Consider the following 21,651-nt stretch of genomic DNA (forward strand, 5'->3'; position numbering starts at 1 on the left):
GGGGGGAGCAGGTAGGTAAGATGGGGAAATTAATCCAGAAGCTGCAATAAAGTTCAAAAACTTTAGGAAGTCGGGGGGGAGGTTCTAGTTGTTAAGTGCCCTGTGAAAGATGGGGGTCCCTCTGTGCTGGTGCATACACTCTTTCAAACCAGGTCTGTCTCTGGAGCAGAAATTCAACACACTTTTCCCCAAAGAAAGTTCTATTGTCCTGCAGCCACATTGCCATATTCAGACATTTGATTCAAAGCATGAAAGACAAGGATTCCAGTCCTGCTTTTAAAGGGAAAATCTCCAGGCTACCGCTCCATCACATAACTAACACCAGCTTTGTTCAGGGCAGGAGACAGCACAGCTCCCTATGCTCAAAAGGAAAGGGAGGCAACATATAAACAACGTATCACTGTACATCACAGCCTCAGAGCCTGCATACCTCAAACAGTAACCAGTGCTAACAGTCTGAGGCACCTCGACAGATGTATAGCCAAGCAGCTATAAAAGAGCCTTTGTGCTGGCTGAACAGAAACAAGGCATTTTCTGTAAGGGAGACAGCCTTGACCACCTAGCAGAATAAACGGGGTTACACATTTCACACTTCCTCTGCACCAGGAACCGCGAGGGCAGATGGCACAAAGCAGACGCCGTGGGCTGGAGAAATGACCCATTCGCTTCAGCAGAGCCATGTCAGGGATCTGGAGGAGCCACATTACAACCAGAAGGAAGATGACATTGCCCTCACCTTCTATCTTCCATGCTTGCAGTTCCCATATCAGAACTGCACCACTTGATTTAAGTTTGAGATCTGCAATTCAGCAGAGACTTGCCCCCACAGTAGAGTCTGTGCAAAAGATCATCACAAATACTTCTGATTCACTGTCCAGAGCTCCAGACAAAGGCTTTTCATCCTAATGCTTAGGCACCCAGCTCCTAATTTATATATTTTGAAATAACCTTTTCACCTTCACCCTAGTTTCCAGCTCTGAAATTAGGCTAACTCTTTAAGGCTGCAGGAGCTATGGTGTTATTTTTGGTCTAGAAGAGATAAGAAACCACGTGGACAGTTTCTCCTCAGTACAAGCACATGCAGCAGTGATGACACCACTGGCAAACTTCACGATTTGGCCAAACACATTATTCTACAGGATCAGAAGTGGCTTCCAGTTGGGCCCAATAAAATGCAGCAATAAGGCAAAGTGCAACTGCAAAAGGCTCTCGCAGTGACTACAGCCCACATTTCAACTCTAAGGAGTCAAAGAGGGAAAAAGATTATTTGAAAAAGTCAAAGAAAAATTCCTCTGTCCAAAACCTGGAAAAGCCACAGCTCGTGAACATTCCAGGAAAGCGAAAGCCCTGCTGCTTTATGTAGATTAAATCTGCTATTGTCTCTCAGTTGTTGGTTGTGGGGGTTTTTTTAAAATAAATTTCCCCTTGGCCAAAGATGTTAGGAAGTGTCTTCAGCAGAAGGATATAAAACCAAGTATGCCCATTAAGTAATCTGTGATAAGGTCAAACAAACAAGGTAAGGTAAGGGTAATTTCTTGACAAATCATCTGTTATAAGGTTAAGCAAATTTCTCTTTTGTCAGGACGGCAAAGATACACATGCAAGGGAACAATGTTTTTGCTGACCTGGACAACGAACGTGAGAGGTCTACATTCTGGACTCACTCTAGTCAGACAAGATTGTTTTTAGTGAAGCATCTGGGCTGAAGGGTGCATGAAACCACTAAAAAAATTGAACAAGCATTTAACCCACTCTGCAACCATACACTGAAGAGGACTGTAGGAAAGAATATTTATAAAAAACTCAGTCATAAGACACAGAGTTCCCCATCGAGTATTTATGCAGAATTGCACATAATATTAATTGTAAATACCCACTTACTAAGAAATTTCTTAGTCCTTATTGAGGACAAAGAACATTGCCCTTATGCAGAGATGCTGAGGAGTGAACTCTGCTGTTTGGGCAAATGTTTTGTCTCTCTGCAAAACAGTAACACATATTAAAAAGTATGGTTACAAAGGATTAAGGCAGCTCAGTTAAGGCAAACTAGCACTCTCTCCTGCATTCCTCACTAATACAGTGGTGACATAACCAGCCAAAACATGTAGCTTTAATTCAAATAAGGTTTAAAGAAGTTACTGCCAAGTAATTACACCCATTGAAGGCCTATGAGCAGAGGAACCTTCATTAATACTCTGCTGCTATTCTCAGAGCACTTTTCTCACCCGTTGCACCCATTTGAAGTGGCAATCATGAACAAGAGCAGGCAACAAGTTTTCATGAACAAACTTGTGCTAGCCTTTCAGAAAGCACACTGACACAAGGTCTGAGCATGGCCAAGAGGACAGTGGGCAAGGATGCAGCATCCAAATGTTGGCTGCCTACCCAGAAAGGCTGGAGCAACCCAAAGGTAGACGAGTTTTCTGATAACATGCTTTTCTTTGCAGCTGGAAGAACGTGATAGTAGCACTTCTGGAATGGCAAGCAGCTTTCTACTACCCTTTTCTGCTTTCTAATGAACTGCTGGCTGAGTCCAAACTATGGGTTCCCATTTATTTCATTGCTAATCCTAGACTCTGTCTAAGAACCTGTGCTTAATCCACAAAGAGTACTGGATGCTTCTGAAGACTGCTTCCAAGAACAAAAATATAGCACTCGGCTGGAGCTCCCTAAAGCCATTCAGTAGGAAGGCTTAAACCCAGAGATCTGGATGGAGCTTAGATCCAGCGGGTAAGACCCTTCCTCTGCTCTCTTCATTACACAACAGCATGTCGTGCCTTTTCCTAAACCTCTTTCTAAGCTAATGACTCTAAAGCACTGGCTGTAGGAGCCTCATCTCACAGCTCTGCATAACCATTCAGGGCTCCCATCCTGTACTGACATGTGCTCTCAGCTATGAACCAGAACAGACGCTAAATGAAGCCATTTGCTCTACCCTAGCAATGCTCTCGGGACATCAGACCATAAAGCACAGAAGCTGATCGCTGGAGCTTCGTCTATGCTGCAGCCCAGGGAGCAAGTCACTGCCAGCAGCACAAGTAAAATGGTATTACGCCCGCTGCAAAGCTTGCCATGAAGCAGAAAAACTGCTGGGGTACTTATGTGGAAAAGAGAGCTCACTGTAGTGGCTTTCCTCTTATCAGCAATACTTCATATCAGGGTACAACACTGCAGAGTGGACAAAGTATAAATGGATAAACGGACATTTCCTATTCAAAGAGTCTTAAAAAACACTTTGGGTCCCTAATAGCAATTTAAATTACATGCAGGCTTTGACTCTTTTACCGAAGTCACCATTACCATACAAGCTGCAATTAACTGGCATGAAGTTCAATTGGTTCTCAAGAATGCCCCTGATAAAAATCCATCACAACTTTTATTTTTGCTTCGTTATTGTAACAGTACTTTTAAACTTGCTCAAAACACATCTGAAAGAACCACTGACAACTAACTTGCTTTCACTGAGGACACCAGCAGAAATTCACTTCTATGTAAGAAACTAACCAGAAACAACCAGAACTCAACTTTCAGTTCTGCAGGGACCCCCAAATACACTTTCTGCTGAAACTTCAGGATTTAAAAAAACAAACTCTGTTAGTTCCCCAAACCCTTCCAATTATGTTCCCAACTTTTTTGACACATAAAGGTCATTTTGGTCTGGGCATGCAGGAAGATAATCCCTACCCTTCAGGCAATCGGGATTTCTGGCAAGATTTTAAGAGGTCTCCAGCTGATAACCATGAAAGTTCACACCGCCAGGAGTCCAGATAAGCTTTTAACACAGGAAATTAGTGCTAAAGTGTTTTAAGCATTCTAAGGGTCAATTAAAGATGGTGTAACAGTCCAGCAAAGTAGAACTAAGTTTTCTGCTTCAAATCAGATGGTTTTAGAACACAAAACAGCAGCAGCAGCTCTTCAGCCAGGAGATGTCTACAGGAAATGAGGTCAGACAAATCCCGGACAATTAATCCTCTGTGCAGTCAGATTACATACTCACACCATCCGCAGGGCCATCAGACAACACTGCAGAGCACCAAGTTAAACTGCTACCTGCCTGCTGCAAGGACCGGGCATTGCAGGTCATCGTCTTGCATCTTCCTTGTTCATCCATGAACCAATGGTTCTCCCACCACAGCTTAAAAAGCCAAGCTCCTTACTGACATATGTTAAGTAGACTTGGGTACAATGCACAGGAAGACTCAAGATACACAGTTCTCATTAGTAATTGCAGCTGGAAGCTATAAAAAAAGAAACATGGCAACACACTGAATGCCATCTTTTGCCTTGTCAGCACTGGGAGACCACAAAGTTCACCAAGGACAGTGACTTCAGGAGTAGGCAACTGGGAAGCAAAAGAGGAATTGGCAGTTTGTGGGCTGAGGTGAGGAGTTGCCTGGTGTTAACAGCTCTTTCCAATGTTATCTCCCAGCACCAGCAGCAGACCAGTGACTGCAAACACAGTGAACTGGCAAAATGTAATTGTACACATCACAAATGCATCCTCGGAGACTGCCCTAGTACACTATCAGCCCAGAGAGCACAGGGAAATGCTCACAGGGCAGCTACTCAGTGCTGTGTCAAGGCAGAGTTAACCTGCTATGTACTATTTTCTCCAAAAGCATTAAGAAACACCTACACAGCAGGTGCTACACACCAATACAGCTGGCTATAAACACTGTCTAAGGCAACTCTGGAAAATTATCTGTGTTCACTCACTCAAAGTTCAAAAGAAAATGATGTTTTACACTAAATTGTTTTTATAAAAAACAAACAAATAAATATTACATCAAAACCCACCATATCCATCCATTTAAAAGATCCACCTTTTGTTTCTTCTCTGTAATAATTCAATTGTTTTTATTTAAAAAAAAATCCAAATATTTCTCAAAACACCATACTCCAAGTATAATACAGCTAGCACTAAAAGCATTTGAGCAAAATGTGTTTCTACCATCCCTTCGGTGACCTCAGCTAGTTTATAATAAGCCCCTTCCCCACATCAGCACTTATTTCTATTTCCCATCACCAAACAAGTCCGACTTTTCTCTCCCATGCTTACAGGCTCTGATACCTACATACTGCTGGCACTTTAAGCTGCACACAGAACTTGGCTCTAATAGGTTGAGGGAAGAAAAGCAAGTATTACCTCCAAACTTACACAGTTAACCCCCTCCCCCTGCCCCAAACATTCAGGTCACAGTTACCCTCTACATATAGATCAGCTAACAACTTCCATACTGAAAGCTCCAGCTGAAGACACTTCACATCCACTTCAGCTAAGATAGACTTTTTTTTTTTTTTTACTGTCTAGTCACATGGGACATTTCACAGAGATTCTGTTTATACAGAGGCAGCCATGAAGTGGTTTATTCTCTCACCCTCATCTTTTATACACAGAGATAAGCACTAAATAAAACAGAAAAGGAAACTTGCCGACTCAAAGTTTGGTCAGACGTAATTGACCCATGGGAGACAACTGACTACACAGGTACTACTGGGTTTTATATTGATTAGGTTTGGAACTTAACCGTGTCCTTCCAAGGTCTCCAGTCAGGTGGCATTCACCTACAAGAGGCACTGCAGCACGCAGCTCTGATCACAGCACAACATCATTTCCTCCAATTACCGAGCCTCCCAGCTCCAGCAATCCATAAAGCAAGAATCTACCCTGCAAAAGAGAGATGGCTTTCCCATCAGTTCAGAAGAGAAAAAATACATTAGAAAGCTTCTGGTCTCAGACTTGCCTCCCTGCACCTACTGCTGCTCAACAGAACAAACTCAAATCCTCAATATCTTCTGTGTGCCTTAATTAAGAAACTGGGATGATAAACTATTTTGTTAGAGTTCTTTGTCCTGTCATGCAATGAAGGATGAGTCTTTCCAGGCTTGTCCTTAAGATAACAACTAATCCTGATTGTTCCCTAAACTCAACAGGCTGCACAGATCCTAATTTCTAACCGAACCACTGTACTTCAAGAAGACAGTAATGGAGGGAAAAAAAGCAATACTTCTGTTTGCTGGATTAATGGCTGAAGCTTCCTTAGAGTCTGCACGACACCATCAAAGTCGCCATTTCAGCAACCCTCAGCTTAGGCATTAGATCAAGTCATCCAGCTAACTAGGGACAGATTAACCATGTGCTCACAAAAACTAGGTCAGTCTCAAACAGTCTTTACAACCTGGAAAGGCATGTATATGTAAGCACAAAGCACACAGCCTTCCTCTTTTAAAATGATGGCCAGCAGAAAGTCAGTAAGATCCAGACCCAAGTAACTTTGGTACAACACTTAGCACTATATACAAAGTGGTTCTTGATTTCTACAACAAACAAGAAACCTTTACCAACCTGAGTTCAGAAGCCACCAAGAAATGACTTAGTGATGTCAAGTTTTCCCTCTTTGAAATATTTGGTTCTCAAATATTTATTTTTTTTCTGAAGTGAAAGAGCTAGGTCAGGACTTTGGTGCAGATCTGAGATCTGTCTCTTATTCCAAACCCTCCCTAACCCACACCTTGGTTTCACAAACCCAAACTGCAGCCTTTACTCTCTACTCTGACCTCTCTGCCCTCCTCCTCAGCAAACATTGCTACTAAAATTAGACCACAGTGGTCATACCACACTGCCTCCCCCACTGTTGTCACAGACTCCCTGTCACATCAGTCACGTATTTTAGTCTCACACTGAGCCCCATGCATCACCTTCCCTGCCCAGATAATGCTCTTCTCTAGTCTTACCTGTCTGTCCTCTGACGAAATGTCACTCCTCATTACCTTCGTGAAGCTCAATCTCCATTCATCCCCAGAATGGATGACCACCCACTTCCAACTTACTCCGAAGCCAAAAAGACATCTCTGAAGTGTTTCAAAGATAAAATTTAGTGCTTAAGAAAAGACGGATTTATAAACATCCACCCTAAAACACTGGGCATGCTTGTATTCTTCCTCTTGTGCATACACACACATGTCATTTGTATCGTACATTTCCTGAGGAGATGCAATGGGCTACACACACGGTGAGATAAGGTATCTGTTGCTGTCAGGGTTTGCCAAGTTCCTATGCTCTGACTTCAAAAAAACATATGAGCTTTGAAGCCAGGACGATATATATGTATTAGAGCATCTGATTTCAGAAGCACTGCTGGATGGTCCCACCACAAAGACAAGCCGAGTCTTACATTTTCTGCCTGGAGTCCAAGGCAAGGGTTCACAGAGCAAGAGCGACCAAACTTCACAGTCCAACCCCACTGCCCCACACAGCCTGCAGTGAACTGAGGTGCTTCAGAGCACCCTGCCCAAAGCACCTCCTCATAGACCCCATCCTGCCCTGCTCCGAGCTGTACAGCTCCTCCTGCTGAAGTCACCGCATGCTGCGTGCCATACATTAGCCAGCTACAAACTGCCTGAATCTCCTTTTTCATGAATGAAGGAAGGTTCTTTCTCAGATGATAAAGAAAGGTAACTGAAGGTTAGTGATTAACAGTTGCATCTGTCCCAGTCTTTCAGTTCTGATCAATCACTGCAGGACTTCTTGTTGTTGTTGTTGTTTGGTGGTTGTTTTTTTTTTTTTTACTTCTGGCTATCTTGCAGAAAACCATAAACTTCAGTTTTGCCCACAGGAGAGTCCATTCCAGAAATGGTATGTTCTGGCACTGCCAGTATACTTGGCAGATATAATGAGCACTTTAAGGGATTTCCTAACTTCAGTGAATTTCAGAGTAGCAATTATCTTCAATTACTACAGATGAAAGACCACACAAAACATTAATTCAAATCCCCCTCCTCTCAGAAGCCCCCTGCTATCCCTAGTTACCACTGCCCTACATTTTCCCTCACCAATGCCCAAAAGGTTGGACATACTCTTCCTTGATGCTCATGTTTCCTGACGTGATTGCTCCCTTTGTCATAGCTTCTTTTCCATGTATGTTATAAGAAAAAACCTGTCTCACTTCAGGACATTTAAGAGTACTTGTCGCTAGTCTGGAGGAAAGCACTGCCCCCTGCACACAGACACACTTGATGCTTCTTACCTAATTTCTCCCACTACCCTCAACCAGAACAGAAGGAAAACCAGACAAAACATTTGGGCATTTGTACTAGCAGTTAGAAGTAGCGTAAGCTGCTCCGTTGGATCCAGCTGTTTCTATTGCACTGTAGGACACGAAGCATTGGTATCACCTGAAAGCAATGTGTCAGAAGGGTTTTATTACTGAAGAAATTAATGGGATATATATCAGCACTGCCTTGATTTCTAGCAGCTACAAAGAGCTTGTATTAAAGTTACCAGTGCTCTTAAGGTGAGGATATTAAACACAAATTAGAACAATACTTAGCAGCAGCTATGAAACAAGGCTGAAACAACACTAAGCTACAGAGCGATGGCTTTGCAATTTAGATGCATTTAAAGGAAACATTAGACTCAAAACGAAAACTGAGATCAACAATACATTGGGATCGTTTAAATCACAAATGAGATAACTTGTCACCAAAGCTGAAACCTGTTCTCAGGCTGAACAGCCAAGACCATGCATAGCACCACACGGCAGTGCATGAGAAAACAAAACTAGCATGTCTCTGTGATCCATGCAAGACAAACTAGAAGAACTACCGGTGGGAGGAAATGAGAGAAGGAAGAAGACTTAAATATGTAAACTTTTTCTGAGGAAAAAACCCAGCAGCCTGCCTGAAGTCCAAAATACCAACATTCACCAGAAATACAGAATCACTTCCTAGCAAGTTCAGTACAAGCCTTCTGTCCTCTTCAAGAGGAAGGACTGTGCTCTATACTACTTCATAAACTGTCAAGCTCCCATCCATAAGCTTCAGAGACTTCACAGCTCCATTCTTTTCAAGATTTTTTTAATTCCAGTTTGCTGTATAAAATCCATAGCTTTGGCTGCTCCACCCTATAGAAGGCTGAGTTTTACAGCTATTTGTCAAATAGCAGTAACAGTCTCGGTTTTGTTTTTACAACAATGAGAATACTTGCCATAAAGAACTTACATTTTAAGAGGCATGTCTTATCTGTGACTCACTCGACCTGTGTCAAGTAAGGCAACATACAAGCCTGGTCACAGGAGCCTAAAATCCATCATGGGTTGCAAACTGCTCCTGAAGCAGCAGCCTGGGCGCATCAGACAAAGCTCCCCAGAGCCCAGGGAGCTTCAGTTCTCCTCAAGCTTGCACACACTGTTGCAGCCTCTTTTCTGGGATGAGATGAAACAGGAAGTCCAAAGAATCATGGTGTCCATTCCTTTACTATATTTGCTGAAAAGATCCTGGCAGCAGGAAGAGTGTGAACAAATCTTTCCAAGTCTTGAAACGGGCAATAACCAGTGCCACTAATGAAGTGGTCTAAGAGGCACCGCAGAGAGCAGTGAAGTGACAGAAGCACAGGAAGGGGTTGAAAAAACAGGGTTTTGAGACAGACTGCTGTGAGCAGAAAAAAACCAGAGCCAGGCCTGGAGACACGTTTGGGCACACCACCAGAGCCAGAGCCAGGGAAGATGAGCAGCACAGTAAAGACATTGTGGGATCCTAAAATCAGAGAAAGGGGGCAGTGACAGTCATGGAGATGAGTAAAATGACTCTGGGCATAGAGCCCACCGCAAGAACAGTGCAGGGAAAAAAACCACCCGCACTGAGGTCCGGCAGGGCATTCCATGTCCAAGATGCTAAGAACAAAACCCAAAGAGCTGGGAGGTGACTGCGAAGACCTGAGCTCCTCATTTGTGCTTTCACTTGAGACTCTCCAGAATAGGAAGTGCAGCAAGTGATGGAGAAGTTTGAGGTTTGGGTTTTCTGAGGCCAATGCCATTTTGTTTGCTGAGCCTTATGCTGTCGCTGCTTCCCTTTTGACAGGAATTGTGAAGAATGTGGTGGCTGTGCCCCAGCAGAGAAGGCACAGATAAACTTTTTGCTCTGTCAGAAGCTCACTGAAATACAACGCTTTGCAATTCACTTACAGTGGCCTGTTACTTGATGTTCATGAACATACAAGACATGGAAAATGTTGCTTTTACACCAAGCTTTCCTAACACAGCTGTTACGACAGCTGTGTTACTTCACACAGCTATTGCTTTATCTTAAATAAAATACCAGGCACATTTAATCTAGTTGCCTGGGCAATGAGAGGACCAGATCAAAAAAAAAGGAAAATATGACAGTTTTTTAAATTTAAAAGCCTCAACTAAATGAGAGTGGACCTATTCCTTGCAGAAGCAGTGTACTTTCATCATCGAAACTCTTCCCTCTCTCCGAAACAGCTGAGTCTTAGCATCTCACACTCACGGGTTACTTCTGAACATCTTACAGTTTATATACTTCACACAAACCAATTTTAAGTAATTCATGGCACTTGGGAGAATCCAGCACTACAGATAATTTGACAGAAGCTGATCAAACAAAACTGATTTTGAGAAAAGGCCAATCTAATTCTGTCAGATAGCATTCCTAGTGCAGTTGTGTGCTATCATTAGCTATTTCAAGCCAAAATTTGATCATATTGAATGCAGGAGGTCTTTGCCAGTTTCAGTAGGACTAAAATACTGACCTTCAGTAAGTTATCAAATGTCACACTGCACAGGCATTCACATCAGAATTTATTTCAACTCAGAATGTCTAGAGTAAAGATTTTATGCTGCTAAAAACTGCGGAAAAAATTACTGATTCCTTATCAACAGCTAACCACAATGCTGGCAATACATAAACTAGTTCCAGGTCTGTAAGCAGGCCATGAGGAAAGCCACTGTTAGTCCAGAAAGTCTTTATGCACAAAAGATATGAATGAATTACTGCAGCTGGAGACCTCATTCCCTCAGTGAACTGTGAACTGAAACAAAGTAACAACTTTTGGGGGCAGAAATTCAGTGTCAAAAGTTTAATGGAAGTCTTTGCCAGTGAAAGAGCGGGTCAGCAGCAGTATCTGTTGTCATCAATGACCAAAGCTCCTCTGTCACGCGGGCAGAGGAATCCCCCTCTTTACCACATCTCATAAAAGGACAAAGCGATAGTTGCGTACAAGTCATAAATGTTTGTGTAAAAAGACAAACTGTTCACCCTCTCTTCTGCTTTCAACTTGTCCCTTATTTCTAAGACAGACCAAGCAGCTTTTTCCCTGTACTAGAGGAGAAACAGCAGCTCAAGTCCAGCAGGTGTTTTCAATCAGACAGTCTGTAAACACCCAGGACTCACTTCAAGGAGACCAGCACACCCAGGCAGGAGAACCTCCCCCTCACCCCTGGGAGGAGCCACCAGCCCCCACTATCCCACAGGAACAGCAGCAGCAAACTGCCACAACCACGCTGGGGACCCTCTCATTTTTTTCCAAGATGCCAAATTCACAGCCACATCAGTGTGGGCAGACCTCATGTTTCGGTGTAAGAGCGGTGGCTTGTCTCTGCTGACATCAAGGACATGCTGAGCAGGCACCTGCAGGATGGAGCTGCCAGCGAGTCCCCTGAGCAGCAATGGAGTTGGGCTGCTGGCAGGCTGGGAGGCAGCTCAGCACACAGGTGTGACAGTGCCAGCCACCATGAGACATCTCTGCCATGGCTGTAGTTTGGGAAAAAACTGTCACTGTCAGGGCAAACATCTGTCAGCCTTGTACATTTCAACTGCAGCGAGCTGCACAGTAATTGTATCATCTGTTTTCCACACTGACACCATGACATACCCAGCTAGAGAAAAGAGGCCTAGACAGTCAAGACTGCAGGGACCCATGGCCATTTTGATATAAGCTTATTCCCTTTCTGTCTAAATAAAAATATCTGTTATGAATGATGAATGTTCATCCCCCCACCCCAATGTGCCTAATGTCAGGCTCCATTTCCCTCCTTACTGTTGCATTTCTGTATTTGTGTAAGTCTCTCCCAGGGTGACGCTTGGAGAATACAGAGAGTGTAGAAACTGTACAGTTGGACGGTCAAGTTGCAAAGGGAGGGAAGCTCTGGAGGAACTGCTGCGCAGCCATACAACAGCAATCCCCTGCTGCCAGCCTCTCCCACCCTCTCCTCTACCTTCCCCAAGGCACACCTCATTCTCCATGCCCTCACCCTTACCTCATAGGACCATACACATTGCACTCCTGCAAACCTCCGTACGCATCTTCCCACTTCCACGTCCTCATGGGTGGTGTACATCTCTCGCAGGCACTCGCCAATGTGGGGCACCATTCTCCGCAGGACTTCCCGGCTCATGATCACTCCTGGTCCCCCCATGCAGAAGTTCTCACCTGGTTCCAGTGCCAACTTCCCCATCTCCTCTGTGGTGCCGAGGCCAGTCTGCCCAAGAAAGAGGGGCTCGCTGCTGTTCAAACTCCTGAGGAAGTTCTCCAGTTTGTCCCCTTTGATGTAAACATCATCATCAGCTCTCATAAACCATTCGTATTTGTCCAAGTAGTGGTCATGCATGTATTTGAGCATCATGAAAGATTTCTTCTGGGGTGGGTAAGAGTCATCTACACCTGGAAGTGGCACGATGGGGATGGGAATAGAGGTGTCCGAACCCTCGCTGGAGAAGAATTCGACCTTGCCAGGAATGGTTTTGGACCATGTTCTAGATTGAAAAAGACAATAAGGACTAATTAAGTATGCAAACCAAGGCAGGCAAAGAGTTCTACCAGAGGCCACTCAAAGGAACTACACTTCATCTGCTTTACAAATTTTCTTTTTAAACACCTTGAAATGTTATTTTTTTTCCCCACAAATGAGGATATTCACATGGCACACAGATCAATTGGTATAACACACAAAAAATTCTGGTATGGCAAGCATCTGAGTATCATTTTTGCATCCCTGAAAGAAAAATAATTCAATAGTAGTAGTTCACTACTGGCAGGCAGAATTTCCTAAGCACACTCAGTACTGGTCTAACAGCTATTGGTCACAAGATACAGAGCGAAGCCAAAGGGAGCCAAGATGGGCAAACAATTCACATACAACTGGATTTAATGCCTCCAAAGCTTCCCTGAAAGTTATCCAGCATCATATCCACCCTCTAGTCCCTCTAAGCCCCCAAAAGCGCAAATGTGCATTCAGAAGTACTGACTTCCAGAAAGTAAATAGATGCAAATTTCACATGAGCTTGTGAAGAATCAGTACCCTGTGGGAAACCAACCAAACAGCAACTTCTCCAGATGCTGTGTGGAGAAGCATGTAGGGCTTTGACAGAAGTAAAACACTACTGCCTGTTTGTGATGGCCGGAGAAGCACAGAGCATGGCAGCAACACTAACCTCAAATGGGTCTGCCCATACCAGCAAAAGACTAGTAGAAACATAGTCTTAAGAGATGCATGCAAAACATGTAATCCCAACAGATGACCTGGTGCTACCAACAGCTGCACCTCCAGCAGCTTTCTGCACACTTCAAACTAGATTTTAGTAGAGAGGAACATCACAAAAGAGGAGCCTTTTCTGTGCGAAGCAGCACAGCGACGACATCTGCTCCACACCTTTTGTGCTCCTCTTTGCCAAATCCAACCCATCTGCGTGGGCAAACTGGGTCACTTATATTGCAGGAAGAGACGTAGGATGATTCCTCAAGACAGACTGCAGAATACTTAACCTCCTCCAGGGAGGATTTTCAATCATGTAGCTGTTACAGCCTTGCCCTAAAAATTATGAATTTTAGGCTTTCAGTGCCATTTTCTCAAATTCTACCTGGGAAAAAGCGGAGTTCACGTATCCTTCACAGAAAACTATTTTCATTGGTAAACCAACAAGTTTTGCCCCTTTTTGTACAGAGGGAGAATATTTTCTAATCATGTTTGGTGACTATAATCAGAATATAACCTATATTCAAAGCTGAATGTGAAAACGGTCTCAAGGTAAAGGACACAGTATTCCCTCAATACATCACTGTCACTTTTACCAGATGCCTCTCAACATAGGTTTCTTGCCAAAAGCAGAGCAGATTTTGGGCAGTACAGACCATCTGCAATTTGAGATCTCCAGAATTAGCTACTGTACAAAGCCTGCAATGTAAGGAATAATTCTTCTGAAATATTTTTAAGTCCCACCAGCAAACACAAAGGCACTTAATTAGCAGTAACTAAACATCAACTTTGACACCTTAACAGTTACACACTAGTTCAGCCCTGTGTAATGAATATTGCCCAATTACTTTAAAAGCTTTGTCTTCTGGATTTCTTACTGCAATGGGTAGTGTTTCATAGGAAAAGTTTAGATCCCAGCTTCCCAGAAGAGCACAGAGTAAAGCCAGTGGAAACATTCCTGTTGACTTCACAACAGAGGCTGAGGCCTTTAATGAACAGTGATGCAATTAATGCACGGTACTAGTGGTTATAAAATCACATCCTGTTAAAGCATTGAAAACTGCCCATTTAAAAATAAGACATGTTCATATCTTGAACTTTCACTAACTATTAAGGAAGTTTTGCTGTTTATTTTCTGACACCCACACTCCACATACAAATCATCTGGTCTTGAATGAAAAGACTACATGGTAAATTGCTCTTCCCATATCAACTCCCAATCTAAGTTTAAAAGACTTCTTCATTAAAGGTACTTGATACATTCAAATTTTAATCTCATAAAAAGAGAAGGCAGAAGAAGCTACTGAGAAACGCAGCTTATCTCATCCACTGAGACCAGTTCCCCATGCAGCTTTGGGTGGACCCAGGACACTTTCCAGACAATCACCAGGTGAAGTTATAAGCTAAAGTCTTATGGAAATTTCTGCTTATTCGCTTTTTTTAATCAAAAGCAAACAATGAATTTTCAGACTTGCTCTCAAGATCCTGAAAGGTCTGCCTTTGTAATGATTACAAACTACGGACAATGCAAGATATCTTCAATCACTCCTTTCTGGACTCTTTTGGAGCAGTCTTCAAGTGGGTTTTGTTTTGGTTCGGTTTGGTTTTTTGTTGGTTTTTGTTGGTTTTTTTTTTACACCACCACCCCTTCTGTTGGTTCCCAGTTCAAATTTACTCCTTCTCTCCAACCAGGTACCCTTACCTCAGGACCCCCCTAAATATTGTCAAGAGAAGAGTTCCCATTCAATGGAGAGGGAACGAAATGCATGTACATCCATAAGCCCTGGCACATTTGATTCCCAGTCCTCGTATTGCATTAAACCCCTCAGCTCAAAGCCAGTTTGACCCCATCTTTTCAAGGATCTGGGCCACATTTAAGTTTCATACTAAAACAGGAATAAACCAGAGACATATTCCTGCATACATGGAGAGCACAACGCACACAGAAAGACCATGCCCTAACATTAACCACACCCCAATGATCAGTGTGTGACTTGGGTTGGCACCACGACATTACTTCAGCCTCAAGATCTCACATCGACCATGCCCCAGCACAGCTTGACCAAGCCTTTGCTGATTTCCTGTGACAATGCAATTTCTAGGATAAGACAACTCGCCGTGTTATTTGTGACTGTGGCTTCGAGCATTCATTCGAACCCAGACAGACAAAATATGCTCCCACATCAAAAAATTGCCTGAGCATCTGTGTCAATGCAAGCGCTGCTCAGCAGCAGCTGAAACAATGGGACTCACCATGTGCTGCTCCTTATGTCTAAGCCACAGCTTGCTGCGGCCCTTTTTGGGGGAGAGAATACAGAAAGAAGTTTGCTCAGGAAACACGTTGTTGCACTCTGCCAAAGAAGCCAAACCACAGATTGTAAGATGAACTTTAAGTACATTTTTCTGACCCCAGCTATGAGCAGAATTAAGGACTGGTAAATGCATGGATGAATTCTGATCAAAGCTACTTTTAACTTTTTCATCTGACATTGCAAAGAATCAGACCTGGCTCAATCACAAGCGATTCTGCAGATTAATGTGTTAACAGCTATGTTTCTTGCCCATCCTCCCACCTGAAGTCCAGTTTACCATGTCTGCTCTCAGGTTATGGGCCGCAACCTGACCCCTTCCGCTCCTTAGGCACAGAGCTCTTGTCTCAACACCCTCCTACTTCTGTGGCCCCACCAGCACCCACTCCCACCAGCTGACATTGTTTTCCTGGTCAAGGCTTCTCTAATACAAGACTTGCAGATTGTATCTGCAAATGAATTGTATGTTTGATAATTAAAAAAAACAAGAGAAAATGTTTTTAGTGAAACTTGATGCCCTCCTTCCCCCTGCAAGGGCTCTGCATCACCCTCCGCTGTTTAAAGGAAATGCGGTCATGACACTTCTGCCACCCAACTCCTGTATCTACACCTGCAGAGACCACCTCCACTGCAGTGATCACTGGTGGCCTCAGGCAGCTTAAGGCCATTTCAACTCTATCCAGAGAGAAATATCAGGTTCTGAATACAACCGATACGTGTACTAAACTGGTCATTTAAAAACTCAGCAACTGAACTGCTCTGACAGAATCCAACCTTATCTCCTCTGTGTAATCTGAATCTGCTCGGTTAAACAGGAGGATGTGCATGAATCAGGATGGCAAGGCTCTCTATTACCTTCCCCAGGGGCAGCACTGAAAACATGCATGACAGTGTGCGACCTGGTTTCTCTCGGTGCACAGGGCACATAACTCCAACAAACTAGAAGCTAGCGTTGACAAGCGAATCAAAGTGCAATTTAAACGAACAGAAACATAGAAAAATTAGGTAATGCTTCCTTAGAAGAAACCTCTTAGCAGAGGACATTAGGACTGCTCCAGTATTGGTGGCTACCAAGTCCATTTTACCATCCCTTAACTGGTTTTGCGCACTGGATACTCTATGTGTACCCTAATCTGAGCAAGTCACAAGCAAACAGGGTGCAAAGATTTTGTCACAGTTGGTACAGGTATTCATGCAATACAGAAAACTGTGCACAAAGAGAGTGCTAAAAAAACCCAGTATTTTCTAAAAAGTGACCACTACTATAGTCACCAAATGTTGTCTTAAGTCATTTCTTCATTTAAAAAGAAGTTTCAGAAGCATAGCTTGGAGCAGGAGAAGCACTTATCTGCAATGTTTTATCTTCGGTTTCCAGTGTTTATTATTTACTTGTATTACCTTGCTTTGTTATCAGCTCTGCAGACTCAGCAGAAGCACAGTCAGTGGTGTTATGCAGAGTGCTCCCTTTGTAGAGACCCAAAGTGGAGGCGATTACATAAAATGTATTTGGTTTTTGTCTGCTGCTTGGGAACCTCCCTTAGAGGAGATCAGAGAAACCATTTAAAGTTTTGAGAAATAGTCATCTTGTATAATTATGCTGAAGAAAATCATAATTTGTGAAGAACTTGGCAAGATAACGGACCTAAAAGAGTGATTTCTTGAATACATGGTTCAGCTAAATCTCTTGTTGAATTAGGGCCAGTTTTGCATAACTGTTCTTCAAGGTCCCATCTTTCCAGCAACGCTTGCTACAGGGGAAGCAAATGAATCACAGCTTAGCCAGGAGAACTGAGCACGGAAACCAGCATGCTGCTCCTGCACATGGTACTGCAGATGACCATCACAAGAGGTCAGAAAAACAAGCTGGGTTTTTAAATTTCCAGATAGGTTTAAAAGAGCTTGTCAGTTAATATCTGCGTTACAGAATTCAGATTTTGAGGGGGAGTTCCTTTCAAATTTTTGCAGGACAGTTTGGTATTCAGCTTTAATGGAGAACCCAAGCAGCTTCCACACCTCCTTAGAGTCCTTTGAATTAAAGTCCTCCAATTTAAAGTGATGCCAGTTTTCTGTCCATGGATATCCATCCACCTTCCTTGTAGAAACAGGGACAGAAACAGATCCATCATCTGTAAGGACACTGATACTCAGTGGGTCAGACTAAGATCAAAGCCCAAGTGTCTCAGAGGTTTGGGCCATATGGTTATTTTGGGGTACATAGGTGACTTTGTTTCTCCTTATCCCCATGCATCAATGCCAATTACTCTCACTGTACTTGTTTCATACTGTTCCTTAAACATTCTTGCAAAATTTAGGTAACTTACTGCTCTGAAAGGCCAAGTATGTCATATGTCTGCTAGAGGATACAAGAGCAGGACACACCGAGTTCTCACTAATGCAATACTGCAGTATGATGGACACATTAAGCAAAATGCATATCGTGTTGTCACGATGTTCAAAGTCACTTCACACAACCTCCTCCCGAGAGGCAAGAGTGCATGCTCCACAATCCATCGTATTACCTCACTAGCAACCAGAAAGGACCAAAACCAAATACCACACAAGCCTCGACCTAGGCTCCGAATTTAAAAAGAAACACAAAAATGTGTTTTGTATTACACTTCTGCAGCAGCTAGTGCAGGCTTAGACAGATAATACAAACTCCTTTAGACCCCAAATCCTTCTGGCTGCCTTTCACTTAAGCTTTTCCAAGCACTCAGGTATTTAGATTCCAGTCCAGTCTGTTTCCTGTAAGCCACCGTGAACAGTGTGGCAGGACGTTTGAAACAGAGCCTCCTGAAGGGCATCCTTCTGCTGCAGGAGTGGGATGGCTTAGCACAAGCCCAGGCATCGCTTGTGGTCCTCATGTGTGTGGCCTTGTGGCACTTCAAGGTGCCATGGGGACTGTCCCAAACTGAGAAGCACTGCGGCTGTGTTCCTGCAGAGACACTGCCAAAGGCCAGCCTCTGACATCTCGCCTTTAACTGCATTCACACTAGTCTCCTGCCACGTTTCCCAGGAAATCTAGTTGCTATGCAAAAAAAAAAAAGTTAACTGGCTGATATCTCTGTTCCTGAGACAGCACACTTAAATCTTCTGGGTGATTGCTTATTCCCATCCTCTCCTTCCTGCAGCTCTTTTAGGACAACTCCCCTCAACTGCAAAACCATTAGCACATATTGTTGCACTTTCCCTGAACCCCAGCCATACCTTAACTCCTTCCTGCACAGCTCTTTTCCTGACTATTTCTTGTCCTTTGATGTGACACTGCAGTTTCTGCTGCTGCACTTCACTGGCCTCCTGGAAGGGAAGCTCTGCTAACCTGGCTGTCAGATGCAGTAACTGCTGAAGCTACAAATCTGCCCTCCGAAAACCTGTAGATCTAAAACCTTATTCTTTGCCTTGCAGACTACAAAAGCATGACTGTTTCAAAGAGCCGGCGTCTCCTGAAAATCCAGCAGGCCCGTTTTGCCTTGCAGTGGTCATTTTGCTCGTGATTGATGTTCAGGAAGTGGATTGCTTCCCCTCTTGTTAGACCCTATCTGGATTCACAGCAGCAAGGATCAGCAAATGCTTTCCGCTCCGGTCCCTTTTAGCTGTGTCTGTAAATGGCCTTTGAGCCACAGCAATTTGGAGGTATTCAGCCTCTGAATCCCTAATTCCTTTCAGCGCTCTGGCTAGCGTTAGTATCAAGGCTCTGCACACGCTGCCACCCCGGGAATGCCTTGCTAGCAGCTTCCCATTTCACTCCCTGTGCCAGCGATTCAGCTCACCAGGATGCTTTGTCAATGTAGTAATCCCAGCAATTGTCTGCTTGAGTACTTCATGGCAATCAAAAACCATTTAAGATTTCAGGTTTGTCTTCCTCTTCCCCCCTCCCCACCTTCCCCCAAAGATGTCTTCCTGTCACCAGTTTCTTTTAGCAACAGAGGTGAGAAAAATGCATTTAGCCCTACCGCACCGTTAAGAGGTCTCTTTATTCATCCCTTCTGAGAGTGGATGTCATCTCTAGAGGTTAAACCAAAATAGCAGTGCAGGAAAAAGTGATACTCAGATCTCCTTCAGAGGGCTGAAGGAGCCCGATTCCATAGCTGGATTTCTAAAGTTGCATCTTTAGCCATTTTTTTTTTGTGTGTGAGCAGATGTTGCAGATCTGGTTCTGTAAACCCAGCTCTCCCACAGCACGGGACTGTTCAACAAGCACGGGCAAAGCCAGGGACATGAATCCTTCCCACACCAGCAAAGTGAAATGTTCCACAACTAACACCCATCTCTGGACCATATTGTGATACATTTCCCTTTCTTGAATTCTTGACACAAAATCTGATTGATGCTAAACAAACTATTCTGCCATAAAACCTGTTATGTGATGTCCCAACACAACTCCAGCCTTTCTGTATGTAAATGTAAATTACATGGCTCATGAGATTTGCAATCCAAAATGTTCCATCCCACATGGTGAAGAAGAATACATAACCCTGAAGAAATAGATTCTTTCACCCATTTCAAAGCACCAACCATGCACTCTCTGTAACTTTATTACAGGTCTACTGCTGAAAGAAGGAATTAAGTTACCATTAAAACCATTGTTGGTGGACAATATGCTTCAGATTGCCCAAATTAAGCAATTTTAGTGCATCTGATGATGATACAGAGAGAGAGCAACCCTCTCCCAAAGCCAGAGCTGCGCAGTGGGAGGAGGAGGAGGTGGTCCATCATACACAGTTTTGCCATACTGTTCTTACTGGCCAATAGGGCCAAATACTTTTCAACCTGGGCAGGCAGGAGATGGAGAAGGGTTTGTTCTAGTACAAGACTGAAGGGGACGTTTTATTAGAGACAGATCCGCCCCAGAGCTCCCGGCTACTCCTCTGACAGCACTGGCTGTGCAGCGCTCAATCGGAGCTGGGGTATACCCGAGCTGACATTTTAGCTCTTAACTCTTTCAGATTTCCCAAGCAGGCTTCCCGCGCAGCCTCCCAGCACTGCCTGCTGGCGCGAACACTGGAGCAATAAGCATATTTCAGCAGAGCAGAGAGTTTCTCCAAAGCCACAGACACGTCTCTCACATAAGAGATGATTATTCTGATGCTGCCAAGGCTTTGGACAGAACTCCTGTTAGCACGCAACGTTCACAGCGATACCCAGCTACAGCTGGAGACCACGCCGCTGGCTACAGCGAGCAGCACGCGGTGCAAAGCACAAAGATTGTCCCTGCTCCAAAAAGAGGTATACTCAGGTAATAAACACATGGCTCAGAGACCCCGATTCTGGCGCTAGCTTCACTAGCCCAAAGCTAGAGGCGTTTCACCCAAGCTGACTTTCCCCATTTGAGCCGTTTCGCTACCTGGTCCAGCCTTAGCAACAGCTGCGACAAGCAGAGGTTGATTTTACTCTTTGTTCCCAGATGCGTTTTCTGAGTTTCGTTCCTAAGCATATGCTGTCAGCTTGGCACAGCAGTCTTTTTTTCCCCTATCCAGGGGGTTACAGCGGTCTCCAAACTTTATTATTATTATTAGCAGGCTGTCGGCTCTCTTCAGAAGCAGCAGCCAAGGACTGCACCAGCGTGACGCGACCATGCCCAAGGCAGAAGCTTTGAGGGAAGGACTCTGACGACCGCGTCTCCCCCAGTGACCGGTGGTAGGTGCCCCCTCGCTACGGAGGGGCTGCCCGACCCTCAGGCAAGACCGCTGGGTCCGTCTGCCAGGTACCGGCTCAACCAGACCCTGTGAGAGCGTCAACGCGACTCAACTCGACCCCTCACGTCTCCGTCGACCTGTCCAGGCGGCGGAGGAGCGGTCGGGGCACCTCCCTCCCCACAACCCGGCCCGGCCGCCCGGAGAGCGCCCCAGTGCTGCCCACACTGCGCCCGGGCTGGTGTGAGGGCAGCCGGGTCTCAGCGTGCCCCCCCTTCGGCTCGCTCACACCTGCCCCGGGGAAGAGCGAGCGGTCCCCGGGCCGGCGGCGGGGGGAGGATCCCGGCCGCAAGGGCCCCGCCGCGGAAGACCTCCCGCCCGCGGGCTCTTACCTCAGCCGCTCCTCAGGAGAAACGGCCGTGCCGAGAGCCGAGCCGA

General features: G+C 44.5%; 1 protein-coding gene across 1 annotated transcript in view; it reads right to left on the reverse strand.

Moving 5' to 3' along the window:
- Positions 1 to 21,651, reverse strand: part of CHSY1 (chondroitin sulfate synthase 1) — a gene marked incomplete at its 5' end in the record, with an annotated part of 89,417 nt that overhangs the window by 56,982 nt on the left and 10,784 nt on the right. The window contains one exon of the mRNA XM_010572305.1: positions 12,057 to 12,552. Coding sequence (XP_010570607.1) covers positions 12,057 to 12,552 — 496 coding nt within the window. The remainder of the gene's footprint in view (positions 1 to 12,056; positions 12,553 to 21,651) is intronic.

Source organism: Haliaeetus leucocephalus, unplaced genomic scaffold (assembly GCF_000737465.1).
Source record: "Haliaeetus leucocephalus isolate CR32 unplaced genomic scaffold, Haliaeetus_leucocephalus-4.0 Scaffold339, whole genome shotgun sequence".
Taxonomy (NCBI): Eukaryota; Metazoa; Chordata; class Aves; order Accipitriformes; family Accipitridae; genus Haliaeetus; species Haliaeetus leucocephalus.